General features: G+C 43.0%; 1 protein-coding gene across 1 annotated transcript in view; it reads right to left on the minus strand.

The window, feature by feature from the left end:
- The window catches only part of LOC126284016 (nucleoredoxin-like), a 703,754-nt gene that overhangs the window by 13,689 nt on the left and 666,700 nt on the right, over window positions 1–23,365 (minus strand). Inside the window, exon 4 of the mRNA XM_049982561.1 lies at window positions 8,566–8,764. Within this exon, the coding sequence (XP_049838518.1) occupies window positions 8,566–8,764 (199 nt within the window). The remainder of the gene's footprint in view (window positions 1–8,565; window positions 8,765–23,365) is intronic.

The following is a 23,365-nucleotide window of genomic DNA, read 5'->3' on the forward strand; positions in this document are numbered from 1 at the left end:
CACTGGGTACAGATCACATCAGGTTCTGCTTCCAATAAAGTATTCTTCTGTTTAGCATCACTATCTATTTCATAGCAACTGTCAGCTACCACAAAGTTGGGATCAGCATCAGAATCCTAAAAAATATCATGGTCGTTCCCATTTCTCTCATCATCTATATCACACATTAGTTCTTGTACCTAACTTAAAAACTGGGATTAGCTGCAGACATCTCCTCTACATTTCAAACGTTTCTCTATGCTATAGCCAAAAAATAACATAAATTCACACTTATAATAAAATGCTGTAAAATGAAAAATCCAAAGAAGCAGTTGGAGAGCAAAATATATAGTAATTAGAAATCTGTGGTCTGTTGGAAATACCTAATTATTACACATAAAGCGAAACATGCAGTATTCCAGGCACTTAATTGTGCATCAGCTCTAAATAATATACAGTATTTTATTGTTAGACTGACAAAGTCATACTGACTGTTGAATGATGCTTTCCACACAGCAGGTAATAAGCTGAAGATACTGAGAAAGAGAGATTGAATGTTTTGCAGTGCTACCACACGTGATCTTTAAAATTGACAATGGACTCTAAAGACAAATTTTTGGGTTAACAGTTAAATAGAACAAAACTATCTGTGACTGTTCGATTAGCTTACATCTCAGCTAGAACATAACACACTTACTGCTCAAACATGTCCCCAGAAATTGAATGACCATAGTTTACAGTGGATGTGTATGAAATTTACGTTTAGTAGACATCATTCAGGATCTCATATTATGAAACTAAAAGTCATGGAAGGTCAACCAAGACCATTGATAGTCTAATGATACTACAATATACAGTGTCCAGCAACTGAAAGGATTGACTGGTTTCTGAGGAATTTTAAAAGATTACATTCAATGCAACTCTAGCGACACCCCATTATCCACATATCAAGCCTCTTATAAAAAAAACTGTGATTGCGTTCATCTATTTATTTTGAGTACCCTGGAAGTAGATAAAATATTACAATAATGTGCGTTGTGAATTGCTTTAATTGAAAACCATACATAACATGAACTACTTCATCATCACACAAGTCATATTTTTATTGCTGAACACTGTGACCCCATGAACTGAGCGTCTGGTGCCGGATGGTTACCTGCTTCTCTTAGCATCTGCTGATAGACTGCTAACTTGATTTGGTCTATACTCCTGTTCACTGCTCTCCTTCGTGGTCTTGTGCCCTTGATATTTCCTCCCGTGTTTATTTCTCCTGGATTTTCTCCCTCTCTTCTAACAATATGGACAAAGAACTGGTGAAGTTTTTGGTTGACATGTGGAAATGGATGGCTGGTGAAATTAAGTTGCTCAGTAACAAATGTATTAGTTCTTCTTTCAGTTAATTTTATGCACAGCGTCCTGAGGCTGCACTAAAGCGTAAATGCATCCATACGCTGCTTATTCTGGCCTTGAGTGCCCATGTTTCGCAGTCATAAAAGAAGATGGAAAACACAAGTACTTCAAAAAGCTGGATTGTTGTATTGTTGGTTATCGCTCTGTTCTGCCAGATCTTGGTGAGCTTCTTCATAGTCTGTATTACTGACTGAGCTCCCCAGGAAAGATTTCTCACTGCTTTACTTACACCAGTACTCCTTTTCTATCTTCCAAACCTTACAGAAGTTACTACTGTAGATAATCCACTTTTTGTTTGCCTTAACGTAAGTACTTTAGTTGCAAATACAAGAAAACCAAGAGCTGAATGTAAGCTGGAATGGCATCAAGCTAGAACACACACATAAACCATCATACTCTGGTGTCATAGTATACTGGTCTTCAACATACAAATGTCACTGTGAGAAGACCCGTCATAAAGTCGCAGCAAGAAATATTCTGAAAAAATTGGCTAACAGCAAACAGGAAATTACACCAAAGCTGCTGAGACCCAATATCAGGCACTATGCTTCTGCATAGCAGAATATGCTTGCCCACTGTGGTCCACATCTGTACATATCAAACAGGCCAACTTAAAGCTTAAGTGAAAAGCATCTACTGTTAACTGTTTGGATGAAGCCCATGCTGCTGAATAAACTATGCATAGCTCAGTTCACAGACCCAATTCGTGAGAAGCTGAAGCATACATATGCTAAAAGCCATACCTTATTTGGCATTTTCTCTGGACTTGAAAGACTCAAATCCCTCAAGAGATTCTCGAACAAAGAACTTACTGAAAATCCAAATGATTAGCCTCCACTACAGTATATGACTACTGGTGAGAACATGAAATGGAAGGTTTGGAGGAGCCTCCACAGCACCAGAATTGGTGTGGCACCAGTTAAGGCAAACCCAATCAAGCAGGGCCTGACAAATGAATATGACAACATATGTGATTCTGGAGAATAGCAGGAATATGAAACATTTCCTAATCTGTCCCTGTAAATGTATGCTCGATAAATTATGGCAGAGAAGCAAGGAAGCACTGGACAAAAACCCAATTTTGGACTGAAAAACATGGAGCTCCAACAAAAAAGGTAAGAAAGATGTCAGAATGATTATTTCAAATAAAAGCAGCAATATTAATCTTTTAGGTGGTGGTGTTAACAAATTCATGTTTCAAAAAGTACCATTTTAATGCTTTTTGGAAAAAATCAATTTTTGAAAACATAATGTAATTGGACAGATAAAAAATCTACTCACCAAGCGGAAGCCTGTGAACACACATAAGAAGGTATTACATATGCAACCTTTTGGAGAAAGTGGCTCCTCCTCCTGGCAGAAGGGTTGAAGAGGAAGGAAGAGGCATGAAGGGAGGTTTAGAAAAAGGGATAGAGTTCGGAAAAGTCACCAGAACACTGGGTCAGGAGAGACTTACCAGACAGGATAAGAAGGAAAGATTAATTGTTGGGGACAGCACTGGGTGAGATTTGAAAACCTAAAAACTTAAATGTGGAGGATAAGGTAATATGCAAAGCAGAGAGTACTGCTAAAACATCATGCACAAGTTAATAAGAGTCAAATGCTAAGGGCATTGTATGTGATAGGGGTGGGAGGGGGATGGCAAAAAATAGACAGGTCAGAAAATGAAAGAGGTAGAAAACTAGAATGTAGTTAAGAAAGGAATAGCTACTGTGAAGAAATGCTGAAACCAAAGAAATTAACTTATGTTAATTTCTTTGGTTTCAGCATTTAGGGCAGGTGGGTAGCGAGAATCAAGGACATGTTGTAGTGCCAGTTCCCCACATGCTGAGTTCTGAGAAACTGGTGTCTGGGGAAAGAATCCAGATTGCACATGCGGAGAAACAAGCACCAAGGTTATGACTGTCATGTAGTAGTGCATGCTGTGCAACAGGATATTGTGTGTTGTCAGTGTGCACCCTTTGCCTATACCCATTCATTATTTGCTACTGGTGTATTTAGTGTCCATTCATCAGAGCCATATAGAAGTGCAGGTCAGGTATCACATCTTACAAATTGAACTCTTAAGGTTTAGATTTAGGTCTGTACTAATGGGAATTTTTGTGAATTTTATGAAAGTGTTGCTAGTATTGTTTATGCAATATTTTATCTCGATGTTTGAGCTCTGATTTTTATAGAGCCATGTTCCAAGGACCTTCCTCCTGGACAAAAGGGACAGTGTGAATAGGAATCTGGCCAGCAATTCAGTCATGAATGTACAATCAATTTCTCTTCATCATAAGATCATTTCCATTACAAAATTTGAGTCTCTGCAAAGTTCATACTTTAATCCTTTTTCAAAGAAGGATCATCACCAAAAAACAAAAAAATTAAAAAGCTACAAAAACTAAGCAAGTGTGATTGAGTTAGACAAAAGCTATATTTAATCTCTCATGTGGCATATTAACAAATTTGCTTACCTTCTGAAGAATGTGAAAAGTAAAAGGAATTTTGAGTTCTCTTGGGTCTTGCTCCCTCATATTCAGGTCAGTAAATGTGATTTAAAATGTTATTTCAAATGCAAATTTGATTAAAGATGGATTAACCTAGCCTCACCTTCATATCTGTTGCAGTAAACATAACCATTTGTTAAGTAGGCTTTAAAAATAAAATTATTTATTGCAGACAACTCCCCCATTAAAGTAATATTGACATTATATATTATAAATTATTTTCATTGCCTTTTCTAAATAATGTGCATACACAGACTAAAGTGACAAATGGAACTTTGTACCAAGGCCTGGATTCAAATCCGAGCCTCCTGCACACTAGGTAGATGCACTGACACACAAACAAGCCTCCCTCCACAGTCCGAATTCCCCATTCATGCTTCACCCCACTTGGTGTTCCCCCTAAACTCAAACAGTGTTGCAAAGGCTCTCCAGATGTGTTAGACTAGCATCTTATAGTTTCATTTCATTAAAGCACCTGTGCCTGGGTTTCAGCCAGGATCCCCTTTTCAGTCAGTGGTGAGCTGCTAATCCAATACAGTTGGAGAGCATTGCTGTTGAAGTTGAGGAGGAATACCAAGTGGGCTGAGGTGTGAATGGGAATTTGGAATTAGGAGCGAGACATGCTAGGGTAGCACATGTAGTTCTGCAAAGCGTCTATGCCCCGGGTGGCATAGCGGTTAGTGCATCTGCCTAGTGAGCAGGAGATCTGAGTAACGATGGGTAATTTTTGGCAGTGCTACAGAGTACTGGAAGAAAAGAAGCTAATCTCGAAAAGTTGATGTGATTTGTACATAGCACAAGAAAAGGATTATAGGGATAACATCACCTACCCACACTAATTTCAGATGCACTAAAAACTACTTTTATTTATCAAAGACAAAAAACATGATACAACACTCAAAAAACCAAACAAGAACAGCACAAAGATAGTCTATGTGTACAGGAGTGTACTCCACCAGTCACACTCGATTAATTGATCTTTTAGCTGCCACAGTGTCAGTAGTTTTATTATAAAGAAGAGTATTCAGAGAAACCCACAACTTAATAAGTAGTCTGGCAGTGCAGGGTAAGGTAAATTAAAGTGTTAAAAGAATTGGCAATAAGTATTACTGCTAATTAGTAAGCTGGAGTGAGGGTGTCTGAATGAACCCAGTTAATCAGCAAGTTACTAGTATTTTTAAGCCAAGTGCAGGCCTCAGCTTTTCTATTTATGGGTTAGGCTTTTCAGTGGGAAATATAGTTCAGAAAGGTAGTGTAACAATAGCTGGAAATTGTTTACACTAAAACACAATTCAGGATATCAGGTAAATTTGAAATTGCTCTTCACAGTATTATGAAAATGCATGAAGCATAATGTGGTACTTCTTAAATGTTGGAGCTGGAGAGTGACTGGGGACTGGCATTTGTATATGGATGTGGCTGATGCATTGACTCTAACTCAGTCACATCATACATGAAAGAGTCTGCATCGGAAGACTTCTGATAAGAGGTTTCCGTAATGGGGAATTTCCAGAATAATTCAGTGTGACCAAAAGCAGCATCCAATCAATCTCAATGTTTTCACTACACATATTTAATGACCAGTTCTTCTGAAAGCCAGACCTGCAGAGTAAATACAGGTGCTACTGAAAGAGCTACAAGCAGACCAAAAGTAGCATATTCATTTAATATGGGAAAGTGGAATGTCAAAGAGATGTGCCGTGCTTACCAAAACATGACTTCGAAATTAATGAAATGAAACTGATGAATCAATAAGGATTCAAGATAATGGCATATCAATGTATAACAAGTAAATGAAAATGCTGAATAGCTGCAACTACAAAAAGTTGACTGGCAGAACCTAAATGTTTGTTATTATTATATTGAAGAGGTCTCTGAATGGTGCAGCAGTTAGCTTGTTAATAATGTTATGTAATCATACTGTTTGTGAGAATTTGAATGTTGATTTTCTGTGTATTACCACTGATTGAAAATATCATCTGTAGTTGTTCCATTTAGCATGCTCCTTTGCCAAACAAAAATTTCTTCGATTAAAGTACATCTTGAACCTGCAATGTGGCATTTTTCATAATTTTGGCACAACAGATTTTAATTTTTGGAACAGCTGTCATTCATTGGGCATAATATAAGTAAGCTGCTGCTTTCATTTGTCTGTTAGAATGACTAATCATAATAAATGAATCCTTCACATCAGGGACATTTTCAGAGCAGTTAAAACAGGCTAGAGTGGTACCTTTGCTTAAGAAATGTAATTCAGAAGACACAGAAAATTACTGGACCATTTCCCTGCAGTCACCATTCTCAAAAATAATAGAAGCAATTACAAAAGACAGATTAATGACTTACCTGAATAAATACAATCTTTTAAGAAAATCACAGTTTGGTTTCCAAGGTGGCAAAAATACGGAGTCAGCCACAGTAGAATTCACAAAAGTTGTACTTGATGCTCTTGACAAATATGAGTGTGTTACAGGCATATTTTTGGATCTTTCTAAGGTCTTTGACACAGTCAACCACAAGATTCTATAAAATAAATGAGAAGTATTAGGGGTAAGACGGGTAGTTAATGGCTGGTTTCGATCATAACTAGCAGGTAGGGTACAAAAAGTAAGGATAACACTTAAAATAGATCTAAAGATTTAGTAAAACACTTATCAGAACCAAAACACATTAATATGGGAGTTCTGCAAGATAGCATATTAGGACCAATACTATTCCTAATACACATCAATGACTTTCCCAGTAGGGTTACACATGGTGAAAAAATTGTCTTCGATGATGAAAACAATATTATAGTCACTGAAAAAATAAGAGAACTCCTTGCAGAGAAAGCAAATGAAACTCTCAAGGAAGTTTATGATTGTTCAATAAGCAATAAAGTGACATTAAACATACATAAAAGTAATGCCATGAATTTCAGTTTGAAGAGGGAAAATGACAATGTTAAATTAAATGTAGATGGCACCTCTATAGATTGTGTAACGAATGCAAAATATCTAGGAATGAATATTGATTCTCAGTTGAAGTGGTGTGAATACACAAAGGTACTTGCAAACAGAATGTCATCAGCACATTATGCCCTTAGAATCCTATCATCAGCGTGTAACATGCAGAGTCTTTTAGCTACATACTGTTCATATGTACATTCAATTCTTAGCTATGGCAGCCTTTTTTGAGGAAAAATGCACAAAATATGAACTCAGTTTTCAATCTCCAGAAAAGAGCTATAAGAATAATAACCAAAAATAGTAGTCAAGCTCATTGTAAAGATGTGTTCAAAACACTGGGGATTTTAACTGGTCTGTGTGAATACATTCACCAGTCAGTTATACACAACAAAAATAACAATGGTAATTACTCACAAACAGCTCTCTCGATGACCATGGGACAAGAGCTAGACTCAACTTACATTTACCAAGAGAAAATAAATATAAAACTCAAAACAGTGTTTTCTACCAAGGAATGAAACTTTATAATAAATGACCAAAAGAGATTAAAGAAATTGCAAAAATATACTTATTTAAAAGGCAGCTAAAAAGTACCTGTTATGCAATACACTTTATACATTGAAGGAATACTTAAATTAAACAGAGTAGGGGTTTGGTAAAAAAAAAGGTTATACAAATAAATAATCATAATGATTATAAAACATCCAACAGTCCACATAACACTTTCGCACTGCTTTTTTTCCTTTTCTACAAAAACTCACTTGTGTGTGTGTGTGTGTGTGTGTGTGTGTGTGTACAGTGACTTATAGTGAGATATGAGTGAACAGTGTGGCATTACATTATGTAATAAGTTATTTGTAAAAGAAGTATTCTATACCAGGAGTAAATCTAATTACTGTCTCTAACTAGAAGTCTGTAAATGTATATGTATACGAATTTGATTATTTTCAATTGGTCTAAACTTATAAATACTTTGACATGTTCTATAGCCTTGTAAAAAGAGATCTACAAATGAACAAAGCTGCTGTTGCTACTACCACCACCACAACCACCACTACCACTACTACTACCCATCATTTCTAATTATGAATCAACTCGTGAAACTAGTCATTTCCTCCCCCCCCCCCCCCCCCTTGTAAATCTGTGTAAGTCGTCTCACTTTTGCGACTGATAAAGGCATATTGCAAAAAATGGTACATCTTGTTCTATAAGGGGGGTTGGGTTGTTGGGGCAAAGAGACCAAAAAGCGAGGTCATCGGTCTCATCAGATTAGGGAAGGAAGTCAGCTGTGCCCTTTCAAAGGGGCCACCCCGGCATTTTGCCGGAGCGATTTAGGGAAATCACGGAAAACCTAAATCAGGATGGCCGGACGTGGGATTGAACCATCGTCCTCCCGAATGCGAATCCTGTGTAATAAGCACTGTGCCACTGTGCTTGGTGTGTTCTATAAGTTTCACAGTTAGTTCTTGCCAACAGTTTAATTTCTCCCTTATTCACAGCCCAGCCCACATGAATGCAGAACTTTACGTATTTATAAACAACGTAAATTTCTAGTTTAACGTATCCTGCAGTTAAAAAAAACGTGACGTCCAGTTCTCCCCGTATGTGGTAAACGTTGTGGGTTTCTAACGTCAAGTTCGTCTCACTTGTTGTGAACGGAACGATCACGAAAGTTGGTAGAGAGCTCTTTCCGTCTTCGACACAGCGTGTGACGTCTCGTTTGCAAGGTCACTCACCAGCCCGTCCGGGTCGTCGTTGACGAGCGCGCGGCCGTCGTCGGTGATGACGCTGCCGTCGGCGGCGTGCAGCAGCACCAGCGCCGGGATGCCCTGGACGCGCAGCAGCGCCGCCAGCTCCCGGCGCGTCTCCGCCTCCTCGTAGGCCACCGCCAGCCACGGCATCGTCGACAGGTAGGACTCGAAGCTCTCGGCGCTCCTGTAAGGCAGCCGGGTCGAGCCTGAGCGTCGGTCACCAGCGGCCAGCACGAGAAGCGCTCTCATCAACGCCGCTCACTGGAGATCAATTTTCGTCTCACTAGGCGACCTTACGGGACTTGACCTTCTCGGTTATCTTCATGCACTACTGGCCATTAAAATTGCTACACCACGAAGATGACGTGCTACAGACGCGAAACTTAACCGACAGGAAGAAGATGCTGTGATATGCAAATGATTAGCTTTCCAGAGCATTCTCACAAGGTTGCCGCTGGTGGTGACACCTACAACATGCTAACACGAGGAAAGTTTCGAACCGACTTCTCATACACAAACAGCAGTTGACCGGTGTTGCCTGCTGAAACGTAGTTGTGATACCTCGTGTAAGGAGGAGAAATGCGTACCATCACGTTTCCGACTTTGCTAGTGGTCGGATTGTAGCCTATCGCAATTGCCTTTTATCATATCGCTACATTGCTGCTCGCGTTTGTAGAGATCCAATGACTGTTGGCAGAATATGGAATCGGTGGGTTCAGGAGTGTAATACGGAACGCCGTGCTGGATCCCTACGGCCTCGTATCACTAGCAGTCGAGATGACAGGCATCTTATCCACATGGCTGTAACGGATCGTGCAGCCACGTCTCGATCCCTGAGTCAACAGATGGGGACGTTTGCAAGACAACCACCATCTGCACGAACAGTTCGACGACGTTTGCAGCGTCATGGACTATCAGCTTGGAAGCCGTGGCTGCGGTTACCCTTGACGCTGCATCACAGACAGGAGCGCCTGCGATGGTGTACTCAACGAAGAACCTGGGTGCACGAATGACAAAACATCATTTTTTCGGTTCTGTTTACAGTATCATGATGGTCGCATCCGTCTTTGGCGAAATCGCGGTGAACGCACATTGGAAGCGCGTATTCATCATCGTCATACTAGCGTATCACCCGGCGTGATGGTATGGGGTGCCATTGGTTACACGTCTCGGTCACCTCTTGTTCGGATTGACGGCACTTTGAACAGTGGACGTTACATTTCAGATGTGATACGACCCGTGACTCTACCCTTCTTTCCATCTCTGCGAAACCCTACATTTCAGCAGGATAATGCACGACTGCATTTTGCAGGTCCTGTACAGAGCCTTTCTGGATACAGAAAATGTTCGACTGGTGCCCTGGCCAGCACATTCTCCAGATCTCTCACCAATTGAAAACGTCTGGTCAATGATGACCTAGCAACTGGCTCGTCACAATACAACCAGTCACTACTCTTGATGAACTGTGGTATCGTGTTGAAGCTGCATGGGCAGCTGTACCTGTACACGCCATCCAAGCTCTGTTTGACTCAATGCCCAGGCGTATCAAGGCCGTCATTACGGCCAGAGGTGGTTGTTACGGGTACTGATTTCTCAGGATCTATGCACCCAAATTGCGTGAAGATGTAACCACATGTCAGTTCTAGTATAATATATTTGTCCAATGAATACCCGTTTATCATCTGCGTTTCTTCTCGGTGTAGCAATTTTAATGGCCAGTAGTGTACTTTCAGGATTTGATGGCCAATGCCCTGGTATCGATATCATAAAGCAGCACGACAATGTCAACCCCAACAGAATTGTGATAAACACAGTGGCTGAATGAATTCAACTTCTTGGGAAATACCATGCCCTTCATAAACGAGGTACCAAAAAGTGAGAAATTCATTAATGAGGTGAATGAAAAGGTGAGAAAAGAAATCCCTAATAAAGTTTTGTGGAAACACCGTCCGTACTTCGTGGCAGCGAAACTTGGACAATAACTGCTGGAAATTACTATTTTTCTCCGCAAACGGGCGCATGTATCCGGCTATAGAACGACAGTCTGCCAGTGTGGACTTTCTAGTTCTTAGTTTCAAAACCAAGGCACGTTACCTTGTAAAGAACAATTGGTGTGTTGCTTTACAGCTGTTTGTACGCAGAAAATAGTTGCGTCTGCAAATAGAAATGGTACCTAAATAATTATTATACCTACATATTAGACTGAGAATCTGCGTTTTTTACCTAACATTCGAAACTATTCATGTTGTTGAGAATTAGTTCCGACCTGTATAATTTTGTTCGTTACTACAAAATAAGCCATTTTCTCAAGGTCTTCATACGTAGACCTCAGGTCATAATACATATTTGCTCATTTCAATTTGGTCTTCGATAGTAGAGTACTGAAATACCTGTTATTTCTACACTCTGACGAGCAATTAGAAACTTCTTAATGACAGCACTGCGGAATTATATGATTAAGAAGATTAGGAATTCTCATTTTTGACTAAAGATTGTTTTGCTGAGGTCGATGTAACTGACAGGTGAGCAATAAGAATGTTAAGAGGTTGTGCCACTAGTTACGAGAAGAGGATGTCTTTGTACAGTCAGTTTCTCTGACAGTGAAGATGTACATGCTGCAGAATATATGAATAAAAAGCCAGGTAGATTTGTGTTGCAACCAATGTCAGAAGTCAGGTGTTACAATGTCGGAAAACTACTAAATATCGTTGAGATAAGGAATGCCTCAAAATTCAAAATGGCTACAATTCCAAGATAAGAGACATGTGGTCAAATGTGAAATGTATTTATGTAGTGTGAAAAATAACTATTTTGAGGCTTATCATAAAATCTACCATAAAGAATTATTTACTGGAAATGGCAAATTGTTACTTGCCACAAATTATTGTGTGATTACTATTTACTTACATTTATCAAATTGCTTTAGAACATCAACAAAAACCTAAATTGGAGATCATATATTTCAGAAATATTAACTTTAATAATCCTATTTTCTGTGTGCATTAGCAGAGGGAGTTTACTGTCTCAAATAAAATATCTATTACGCTGAATAAAATGTTTTTATTGGTGAATGAGAAAAGAAAATATGTGGCAAGTATAAATGAACAGATTAAGTGGTATATAAATAGATGGAGAGATCATGTCACAAGAATGAATGAAATTAGAATTCTCAGAATAATAATTAAATTGCTATCGAACAATAGAAAAAACATCAATAATTAGACCATGAAAGAGGTGGAGAGAAAATAAATACTAACCACAGATGACTGAAGCACTGAGCAAAAGGGTGTATCTGGCAAATGCCAAACATTTGAAGAAAGAAGAAGTAGTAAGGCGCACTTCTGGAAAAACCTCAGAAAATTGGCCTTTGAGTATCTGAATATTTCCAAACGGTGTTATTTACAACACACCGCATCAGTTAAATTTATTTGATAATGAATATAAAAATTAAATGAAAGTTAAACAGGGTACTACTAGTGAGAATCGAATCAACGACTTAATGTTTACAAGACTTGTGCACTACACCCTCAACTGCTGGCGGCTCTGTTAAAATGCTTCAAATATTTTATACTTAATATCACTCTTTAAAGCAATTTTTTTCGAGTTTTTTTTTCAGTTGTGCGTCTAACCGCTTTAATAAACAGATGTTGCAGGAGATGACTTGAAAATACTGCAAGGAAATTCAAGAGAATCAAACTGTAAGGTTTCCTGGTTTGTTCAGAAAATGAACTCAACTCACAAATTCGTTGCATAATATATAACATTAAACTTGGATCAACTGAATGAGGTTCAGGGTTGACCTAAATTACCAGGCATGTTTAACAACAACACCAAATCAGCTATCAGTACTATTCTTGCTCTTTGACCACGGATATTTATCACATACGTCGTATGTATACAGCATTTATTATTTAAGGTTTCTTGTTGTCTGCACAGAGGCAAATAAGTGCAAAAAACCTCTCAGACTTCTCCAAGAAACCTGGCGTTGGCCTTGAATGCGAACAATTTGAAGGCGAGTACAAACTGTTGGCGACTGTGGCTTAATGATGGGCTTGCAGAATTTTGCTGAATGTAATGAAAATGCTCATACTGGTCAGCGATTTCCGTGCGGATGATAGTTTCGATAATTCTCGGGTTTAAAGCCATGTTTATTCAACACTTAAGAAACTATCGACACAGAGAATAGCTGAGCTGTACATTCGTATTGTTCGCTTAAAGTAGAGCTGCCGTCAACCTGATGGTTACTTTGCCCAACATAGTGATTTACTGGGCATGGTCCTCTTGGAGATGGTGTACGCTTGTCTTGTCACCTACATACAAATACATTTAAGCTACGTATTGGCCAATAAATGTGACTGCTTATTGACTTACGCCAGCGCACTTGCAGTTCACACAGCAGCTTAAACAAATGTTTGGTTGTTAAAAAGTGAATACTAATTGTGTAGTTACATCTATTCAAACCTTGAGAGAATTTTCGTAAGAGATGTTCAGTCATTATTAGCTGCTGCCGAAATTCATATGCTTAACTGTTCAATGCAAAGTGTTATAATTTGCTTATGTTACTTTTTCGCATTACGAGTCGTCTTCAAGAATTTTTATGGGAATAAGTATTGCACTTGTTACTTAATTCATCAACATTCTCCTTAACCTAACGTTATAGATTTAGGAAACTATTTCGAACTTTAGAAGTGTCGGAATGTTAACAACTTCTTTATTACTTACAGCTTTTCAACTAGCATTTGCGCTAAATCTGTTCCTTTAAGGCGTCACTAGTTGTGAACTGATGAGTGCAATTAAAAGTTTACTTGATCCGAGTTCATTTTTGAGCTAATCTAAGATCAGCTGCTTTACATAACTGGTACTTCGTGTGAGAAAACAAAGAAAGCCGGTAGTCTGCGAAATGATTCCCTGCGCGGACCAGTGCACTTAAGCCTGATATATGTTGGAGCTAACAGGCAGCAGCGTAAAAGTTCGGTATATGGATGCGAGCGAACAGTATTCAGTCGTGTACGGCTCAAATTCACTAGTGTTCTGTTGGCGGTCGCTCTATCAGTGAACCATCAAAGGAACTACACGTCCTCTCCGCTTTAGCATTAGCACTACAGAAAGCTTTCGTTTTCTATCTTTTGTTGTTGGCATGATTTGCGTGAGCGATGAAGTGATCAGAAGAGAATATATCTTAGATGACAAAAGAAGTGTGATTGGTAGAAAATTGCTGAAACAAGCGGGAATGTGTTGAATAACACAGGCATTTAATATCTTTTTATTAAAAAGGAATAGAACAATAAATTTTCTTGACAGTAAACAAGTTCGAATATTATCTGCCAGAATGAAAAATGCTCTTGTCGTGGCACAAAAAAAGGCGAATATGTCCTGTGCAGAGGTTGGGATTTAAAACAAGGCAACTAACTTTCTTGCTTATCTTGCAGCTTTAAAGACATTTATGTTAAATCAAAACATCTTGACATATTCGCACTTTTTTACTTGCCAGTATTAGTACCCATGTGATGTAGTGTAATGAATCGCGTGAAGCAAAAGTAACATGATACATAATGTCATGTCGTGCAATGTCTGACAACGTTTTATTACACACACATCAAAAAAAGTTTTGCATCACCCCAGTTTCCAGAACTCCTGAAGATAGACTTTGACTGTGAATATTGTATCACAGACACAGTCCCTTTGACTGTTCACAGATGTCACTAAACCTGCCTAAATATGTAAACAACCACGCTTGAGCAGAGTCTATTAGACGGAGGGGATCCGACAGCCATCAGTTCAAGCCATTCCACCTGGAAGGAAGTACATGGCTCGTGTTATCTGTATTTCAACCATGTCCAGACGGTGAATACCGCGTTTCGATCACGTCCGCATTGTTGCTTTGTGCCAGGAAGGGCTCTCAACCAGGAAAGTGTCCAGGCGTCTCGGAGTGAACCAAAGCGATGTTGTTCGAACATGGAGGAGGTAAAGAGAGACAGGAACTATCGATGACATGCCTCCCTCAGGCTACCCAAGGGCTACTACTGCAGTGGATGACCGCTGCCTACGGATTATAGGTCGGAGGAACCCTGATAGTAACTCCACCATGTTGAATAAGGCTTTCGTGCAGCCACAGGACGTCGTGTTACGATTCAAAACTGTGCGCAATACGCTGCATGATGCGCAACTTCTCTATCGACGTCCATGGCGAGATCCATCTTTGCAACCACGACACCATGCAGCACGGTACAGAAGGGCACAACAATATGCCGAATGGACTGCTCAGGATTGGAAGCACGTTCTTTTCACCGATGAGTGTCGCATATGGCTTCAATCAGATAATCGTCGGAGACTTGTTTGGAGGCAACCCGGTCAGGCTAAACGTCTTAGACACACATTCTAGCGAGTGTAGGAAAGTGGAGGTTCACTGCTATTTTGGGGGTGGCATTATGTGGGGCCGACGTAAGCCGCTGATGGTCATGGAAAGCGCCATAACGGCTGTACGATACGTGAATGCCATCCTCCGACCGACAGTGCAACCATATCTTCAGCATATTGGCTTGGCATTCGTCTTCATGGACAACAATTCGCGCCCCCTTCGTGTACATCTTGTGAATGACTTCCTTCAGGATAACGACATCGCTCAACTAATGTGGCCAGCATATTCTTCAGACAGGAACACTATCGAACATGCCTGGGTTAGATTGAAAAGGGCTGTTTATCGATGACGTGATCCACCAACCAATCTGAGGGATCTACTCCGAATCGGCGTTGAGGAGTGCGCCAATCTGGACAAACTGTGCCTTGATAAACTTGTGGATAGTATGCCACGACAGGGATGCATCAGTGCAAGAGGACGTGCTACTGGGTATTAGAAGTACTGGTGTGTACAGCAATCTGGACCACTACCTCTGAAGGTCTCGCTGTATGGTGGTACAACATGCAAAGTGTTTTTTTCATGAGCAATAACAATGGCGGAAATGATGTTTATGTGATCTCTATTCCAGTTTTCTGTACAAGTTCTGGAACTCTCGGTACCGAGGTGACGCAAAACCTTTTTTTGATGTGTGTAGCTTAGGATCCACACGCAATCACTCCGGTACAGTTGCTAATATACATGGACCTTCACTGTCGGATAGTTTCTATTATACACGCCTGGAAATTGAAATAAGAACACCGTGAATACATTGTCCCAGGAAGGGGAAACTTTATTGACACATTCCTGGGGTCAGGTACATCACATGATCACACTGACAGAACCACAGGCACATAGAAACAGGCAACAGAGCATGCACAATGTCGGCACTAGTACAGTGTATATCCACCTTTCGCAGCAATGCAGGCTGCTTTTCTCCCATGGAGACGATCGTAGAGATGCTGGATGTAGTCCTGTGGAACGGCTTGCCATGCCATTTCCACCTGGCGCCTCAGTTGGACCAGCGTTCGTGCTGGACGTGCAGACCGCGTGAGACGACGCTTCATCCAGTCCCAAACATGCTCAATGGGGGACAGATCCGGAGATCTTGCTGGCCAGGGTAGTTGACTTACACATTCTAGAGCACGTTGGGTGGCACGGGATACATGCGGACATGCATTGTCCTGTTGGAACAGCAAGTTCCCTTACCGGTCTAAGAATGGTAGAACGATGGGTTCGATGACGGTTTGGATGTACCGTGCACTATTCAGTGTCCCCTCGACGATCACCAGAGGTGTACGGCCAGTGTAGGAGATCGCTCCCCACACCATGATGCCGGGTGTTGGCCCTGTGTGCCTCGGTCGTATGCAGTCCTGATTGTGGCGCTCACCTGCACGGAGCCAAACACGCATACGACCATCATTGGCACCAAGGCAGAAGCGACTCTCATCGCTGAAGACGACACGTCTCCAATCGTCCCTCCATTCACGCCTGTCGCGACACCACTGGAGGCGGGCAGCACAATGTTGGGGCGTGAGCGGAAGACGGCCTAACGGTGTGCGGGACCGTAGCCCAGCTTCATGGAGACGGTTGCGAATGGTCCTCGCCGATACCCTAATTTGCTGGGAAGTGGCGGTGCGGTCCCCTACGGCACTGCGTTGGATCCTACGGTCTTGGCGTGCATCCGTGCGTCGCTGCGGTCTGGTCCCAGGTCGACGGGCACGTGCACCTTCCGCCGACCACTGGCGACAACATCGATGTACTGTGGAGACCTCACGCCCCACGTGTTGAGCAATTCGGCGGTACGTCCACCCGACCTCCCGCATGCCCACTATACGCCCTCGCTCAAAGTCCGTCAACTGCACATACGGTTCACGTCCACGCTGTCGCGGCATGCTACCAGTGTTAAAGACTACAATGGAGCTCCGTATGCCACGGCAAACTGGCTGACACTGACGCCGGCGTTGCACAAATGCTGCGCAGCTAGCGCCATTCGACGGCCAACACCGCAGTTCCTGGTGTGTCCGCTGTGCCGTGCGTGTGATCATTGCTTGTACAGCCCTCTCGCAGTGTCCGGAGCAAGTATGGTGGGTCTGACACACCGGTGTCAATGTGTTCTTTTTTCCATTTCCAGGAGTGTAGATGCATCCTATTCTCTAGAAGCAATTAAATTTGTGTCTGTTTCCTATAACATCCTTCGCCATACATGTAACGGGGGGGGGGGGGGGGAGTTTGGGAAAGAAATGGTCTCCTCGGGGAGGAGATCACCTCCCCTCCCCCACAAATCCAGAAATCAAAAAAATTATTTTACTCTCTGCCCTGGAACAAACCCAGCGCCAGAAATTATATGTCTCCCATAAAAACTGTTTCACCCATTACATAGATGCTCTTCGGTCATGTGATTTTATATATTGTTTACTATGGCTGGCGAATCTTCTGGATTTTGGGCACACAACCAGGAACTTTAGCCTATAAATTCCAATATGACGATGTGCCAGCACCTTGCAGCTAAGAGATGTCACTGCGCTGGGAAAGTAGGGTTAACTCGTAAAAGAGTGGGAATATTTCAAGATGTATTGATTAAACGTCTTTGAAGCTTCCAAATAAGTCGATAAGTTAGCTCCCTTCCTTTACATCCTTGATTCTGCCCAGCACATATTCGCTTTTTTCTGTGCTCCGATAGGAACATTAAAAAAAAAAAAATGTTCAAATGGCTCTGAGCCCTATGGGACTTAACTTCTGAGGTCATCGGTCCCCTAGAACTTAGAGCTACTCAAACCTTTCTAACCTAAGGACATCACAAACATACATGCCCGAGGCAGGATTCGAACCTGCGACCGTAGTGGTCTCACGGTTCCAGACTGAAGCGCCCAGAACAGCACGGCCACCCCGGCCGTCCCAACATTTTTCATTGTGGTTCCCATTACTTTACTATAATTCTGACACTAGACCTCTATAACTTGGCAGTCGATGTAGATATTTGTTGACTCGGCCGATGACTGATCAGGTATAGTTTTCTTTATTGTTTCTCAGACCTGGATGTTGCTTATATCGTGGCAGCGGGTAAAGCTGTCACAAAACAACAGGACGACCATTAGCTGCTGTATTTGCCTATCTTCTTAAAAAATTTAAACCGATTCGCTCATGTTTGAAGCATAGAAGTGGTGTGTGTAAAAAAACTCACAAATGCGTGTTTTTTGCACGTAAAATCCGAATGGAGCTAGGTTTTAAGAAAGCGGGTTTTCAAATTTATCGAAAGAATCCATTTTTTATTTTGTTCGCTTTAAACCGTTTCCGCGCATTCAGTTCACGTAAGAACGTAATTTACATGCTACACAACGGATTAAGATTATTGGATAAAAAAAATTCGTTTTGACATTATCCATTCATCTACATTCGTGCACAGTTTGAACTTATTCGTACAAATTTAAAGTGTAGAAGTGACACGCTTCAAAAACCTTCCAGAATTTTTTTTTTTTTTTTTGCATGTAAAATCCGGCGCATCAAAAAAGATCCATGGTATCGAAAACGCTTCTGTCAGCTTAGAAGTGAGAAGTGCAGGCAGCTGCAGGCAAAAACAATACTCATCTACAGAACTTCGACAACATTGAGGCATTGCCGTAGGGACATATACACTCCTGGAAATAGAAAAAAGAACACATTGACACCGGTGTGTCAGACCCACCATACTTGCTCCGGACACTGCGAGAGGGCTGTACAAGCAATGATCACACGCACGGCACAGCGGACACACCAGGAACTGCGGTGTTGGCCGTCGAATGACGCTAGCTGCGCAGCATTTGTGCACCGCCGGCGTCAGTGTCAGCCAGTTTGCCGTGGCATACGGAGCTCCATCGCAGTCTTTAACACTGGTAGCATGCCGCGACAGCGTGGACGTGAACCGTATGTGCAGTTGACGGACTTTGAGCGAGGGCGTATAGTGGGCATGCGAGAGGTCGGGTGGACGTACCGCCGAATTGCTCAACACTTGGGGCGTGAGGTCTCCACAGTACATCGATGTTGTCGCCAGTGGTCGGCGGAAGGTGCACGTGCCCGTCGACTTGGGACCAGACCGCAGCGACGCACGGATGCACGCCAAGACCGTAGGATCCTACGCAGTGCCGTAGGGGACCGCACCGCCACTTCCCAGCAAATTAGGGACACTGTTGCTCCTGGGGTATCGGCGAGGACCATTCGCAACCGTCTCCATGAAGCTGGGCTACGGTCCCGCACACCGTTAGGCCGTCTTCCGCTCACGCCCCAACATCGTGCAGCCCGCCTCCAGTGGTGTCGCGACAGGCGTGAATGGAGGGACGATTGGAGACGTGTCGTCTTCAGCGATGAGAGTCGCTTCTGCCTTGGTGCCAATGATGGTCGTATGCGTGTTTGGCTCCGTGCAGGTGAGCGCCACAATCAGGACTGCATACGACCGAGGCACACAGGGCCAACACCCGGCATCATGGTGTGGGGAGCGATCTCCTACACTGGCCGTACACCTCTGGTGATCGTCGAGGGGACACTGAATAGTGCACGGTACATCCAAACCGTCATCGAACCCATCGTTCTACCATTCCTAGACCGGCAAGGGAACTTGCTGTTCCAACAGGACAATGCACGCCCGCATGTATCCCGTGCCACCCAACGTGCTCTAGAAGGTGTAAGTCAACTACCCTGGCCAGCAAGATCTCCGGATCTGTCCCCCATTGAGCATGTTTGGGACTGGATGAAGCGTCGTCTCACGCGGTCTGCACGTCCAGCACGAACGCTGGTCCAACTGAGGCGCCAGGTGGAAATGGCATGGCAAGCCGTTCCACAGGACTACATCCAGCATCTCTATGATCGTCTCCATGGGAGAAAAGCAGCCTGCATTGCTGCGAAAGGTGGATATACACTGTACTAGTGCCGACATTGTGCATGCTCTGTTGCCTGTGTCTATGTGCCTGTGGTTCTGTCAGTGTGATCATGTGATGTATCTGACCCCAGGAATGTGTCAATAAAGTTTCCCCTTCCTGGGACAATGAATTCACGGTGTTCTTATTTCAATTTCCAGGAGTGTAGTTTTATGTGACTGGTTGAGGTGGATGCGCGAAGTGGCCGCGCTAAGCCAGCTGCAGATGTCAGAGAGGTTCTGTCATCTACACTACTGGCCATTAAAATTGCAACACCACGAAGATGACGTGCTACAGACGCGAAATTTAACCGACAGGAAGAAGATGCTGTGATATGCAAATGATTAGCTTTTCAGAGCATTCACACAAGGTTGGCGCCGCTAGCGACACCTACAACGTGCTGACATGAGGAAAGTTTCTAACCGATTTGTCATACACAAACAGCAGTTGACCAGCGTGGCCTGGTGAAACGTTGTTGTGATGCCTGGTGTAAGGAGGAGACATGCGTACCATCACGTTTCCGACTCTGATAAAGGTCGGATTGTAGCCTTTCGTGATTGCCGTTTATCGCATCGCAATATTGCTGCTCGCGTAGGTCGAGATCCAATGACTGTTAGCAGAATATGGAATCGGTGGGTTCAGGAGGGTAATATGGAACGCCGTGCTGGATTCCAACGGCCTCGTATCACTAGCACTCGAGATGACAGGCATCTTATCCGCATGGCTGTAGCGGATCGTGCAACCACGTCTCGATCCCTGAGTCAGCAGATGGGGATGTTTGCAAGTCAACAACCATCAGCACGAACAGTTCGACGACGTTTGCAGCAGCATGAACTATCAGCTCGGAGAACATGCCTACGGTTACCGTTGACGCTGCATCACAGACAGGAGCGCCTGCGATGGTGCACTCAACGACGAACCTGGGTGCACGAATGGCAAAACGTCATTTTTTCGGATGAATCCAGGCTCATGATGGCCGCATCCATGTTTGGCGACATCGTGGTGAACGCACATTGGAAGCTTGTATTCGTCATCGCCACACTGACGTATCACCCGGCGTGATGGTGTGGGGTGCCATTGGTTACACGTCTCGGTCACCTCTTGTTCGCATTGACGGCACTTTGAACAGCGGACGTTACATTTCAGATGTGATACGAACTGTGGTTCAAATGGCTCTGCGCACTATGGGACTCAACATCTGAGGTCATCAGTCCCCTAGAACTTATAACTACTTAAACCTAACTAAACTAAGGACATCACACACATCCATGCCCGAGGCAGGATTCGAACCTGCGACCGTAGCGGTCGCGCGGTTCCAGACTGAAGCGCCTAGAACCGCTCGGCCACACCGGCCGGCACGAACCGTGGCTCTACCGTTCATTCGATCTCTGCGAAACCCTACATTTCAGCAGGATAATGCACGACCGCATGTTGCAGGTCCTGTACGGGCCTTTCTGGATACAGAAAATGTTCCACTGCTGCTGTGGCCAGCGCATTCTCCAGATCTCTCACCAATTGAAATCGTCTGGTCAATGGTGGCCGAGCAACTGGCTCGCACAGTACGCCAGTCACTACTCTTGATGAACTGTGGTATCGTGTTGAAGCTGCATGGGCAGCTGCACCTGTACACGCCATCCAAGCTCTGTTTGACTCAATGCCCAGGCGTATCAAGGCCGTCATTACGGCCAGAGGTGGTTGTTCTGGGTACTGATTTCTCAGGGTCTATGCACCCAAATTGCGTGAAAATGTAATCACATGTCAGTTCTAGTATAATATATTTGTCCAATGAATACCCGTTTATCATCTGCATTTCTTCTTCGTGTAGCACTTTTTATGGCCAGTAGTGTAGTAACCAAGGAAGCCAGAATACGGTGCGCCCTGAGGTCGCATCACCCGACGAACCAAAGCGACGCCTCAGCGCCTGCCAGAACTGTACTTTTCGCCAACACTCAGCTGCGTGACTTCCGTTGTTGTATTATTACATCCAGGCCGCTATTTTCTTGCCTGCACGCTCCGCTCCCTATTGGCTCGCCGCGATTTCCCTGGGCAATTCCACTCCGTTGCGGTGACCAACGGCCACGGTCACACATTTGTTTGCTCCGTGAATTCGTTTGCAGTGAGAAACAAAACACGGGAGGCAGGTGACTTTTAGATGTCTGCACAACCCCCGTCGATGGTCACACTTCATTCAGTCAGTGGGAACAGAGCTGGTAAAGAATCCTAAATATCGACCCTTCTTAAGATTTAAAGTTTCATTGCTGCTCGACGAAAGATCCGTACCTAAAGACTGGGAAACTGGACAGGTCACACAAGCACTCAACAGAGGCAGTAGGAGTAATCCGATGAATGGTAGCTTTATATCGCTGACGTCGATTTGCAGTAGCAATTTGGAACATATACTGTGTTCGAACAATATGAATTATCTTTGAGGAAAACGATCTGTTGACACACAGTCAGCAAGGATTCACAAAACGTTTTGTCAAACACAACCAGCTATACATTTTTATAAAGTAATGAGTGCTATCGACATGGGATTTCAAGCTGGTCCCATATTTTTAGATCTCAAGCAGGCTTTTGACACCGTTCCGACTAGTAATCAAATTGCGTGCTTGTGGATTATCATCTCAGTTGTGTTACTAGATTCGTGCTTTGCTGTCGGAAAGGTCACACAGTTCGTAGTAACGACAGAAAGTCATCGAGCGAAACAGAAGTGGTTTCTGGCGTTCCCGAAGGTAGTGTTATAGGCCCTTTGCCATTCCTTGTATATACCGGGTTATCAAAAAGGCATTATAAATTTGAAAACTGAATAACTCACGGGATAATGTAGATAGAGAGGTACAAATGGACACATATGCTTGGAATGACATGGGGTTTTATTAGAACCAGAAAAATACAAACGTTCAAAAAATGTCCGACAGATGGCGCTTCATCTGATCAGAAGAGCAATAATCATCATAACAAAGTATGACAAAGCAAAGATGATGTTCTTTACAGGAAATGCTCAATATATCCACCATCATTCCTCAACAATAGCTGTAGTTGACGAATAATGTTGTGAACAGCACTGTAAAGCATGTCCGAGTTATGGTGAGGCATTGGCGTCGGATGTTGTCTTTCAGCATCCCTAGAGATGTCGGTCGATCAAGATACACTTGCGATTTCAGGTAACCCTAAAGCCAATAATCGCATGGACTGAGGTCTGGGGACCTGGGAGGCCAAGCATGACGAAAGTGGCGGCTGAGCGCACGAGCATCACCAAACGACGTGCGCAAGAGATCTTTCACGCGTCTAGCAATATGGCGTGGAGCGCCATCCTGCATAAACATCGTACGTTCCAGGAGGTGTTCATCAGCCAGGCTGGGGATGATGCGATTCTGTAACATATCTGCGTACCTCTCACCCGTCACGGTAGCAGTTTTGCCGTCCAGCGCCATCTGTCGGACATTTTGTGAACCTTTTTTTTTTGGTCTAATAAAACCCCATGTCATTCCAGTGGTGTGTG

The sequence above is a fragment of the Schistocerca gregaria genome, chromosome 8 (assembly GCF_023897955.1).
Source record: "Schistocerca gregaria isolate iqSchGreg1 chromosome 8, iqSchGreg1.2, whole genome shotgun sequence".
Classification (NCBI taxonomy): Eukaryota; Metazoa; Arthropoda; class Insecta; order Orthoptera; family Acrididae; genus Schistocerca; species Schistocerca gregaria.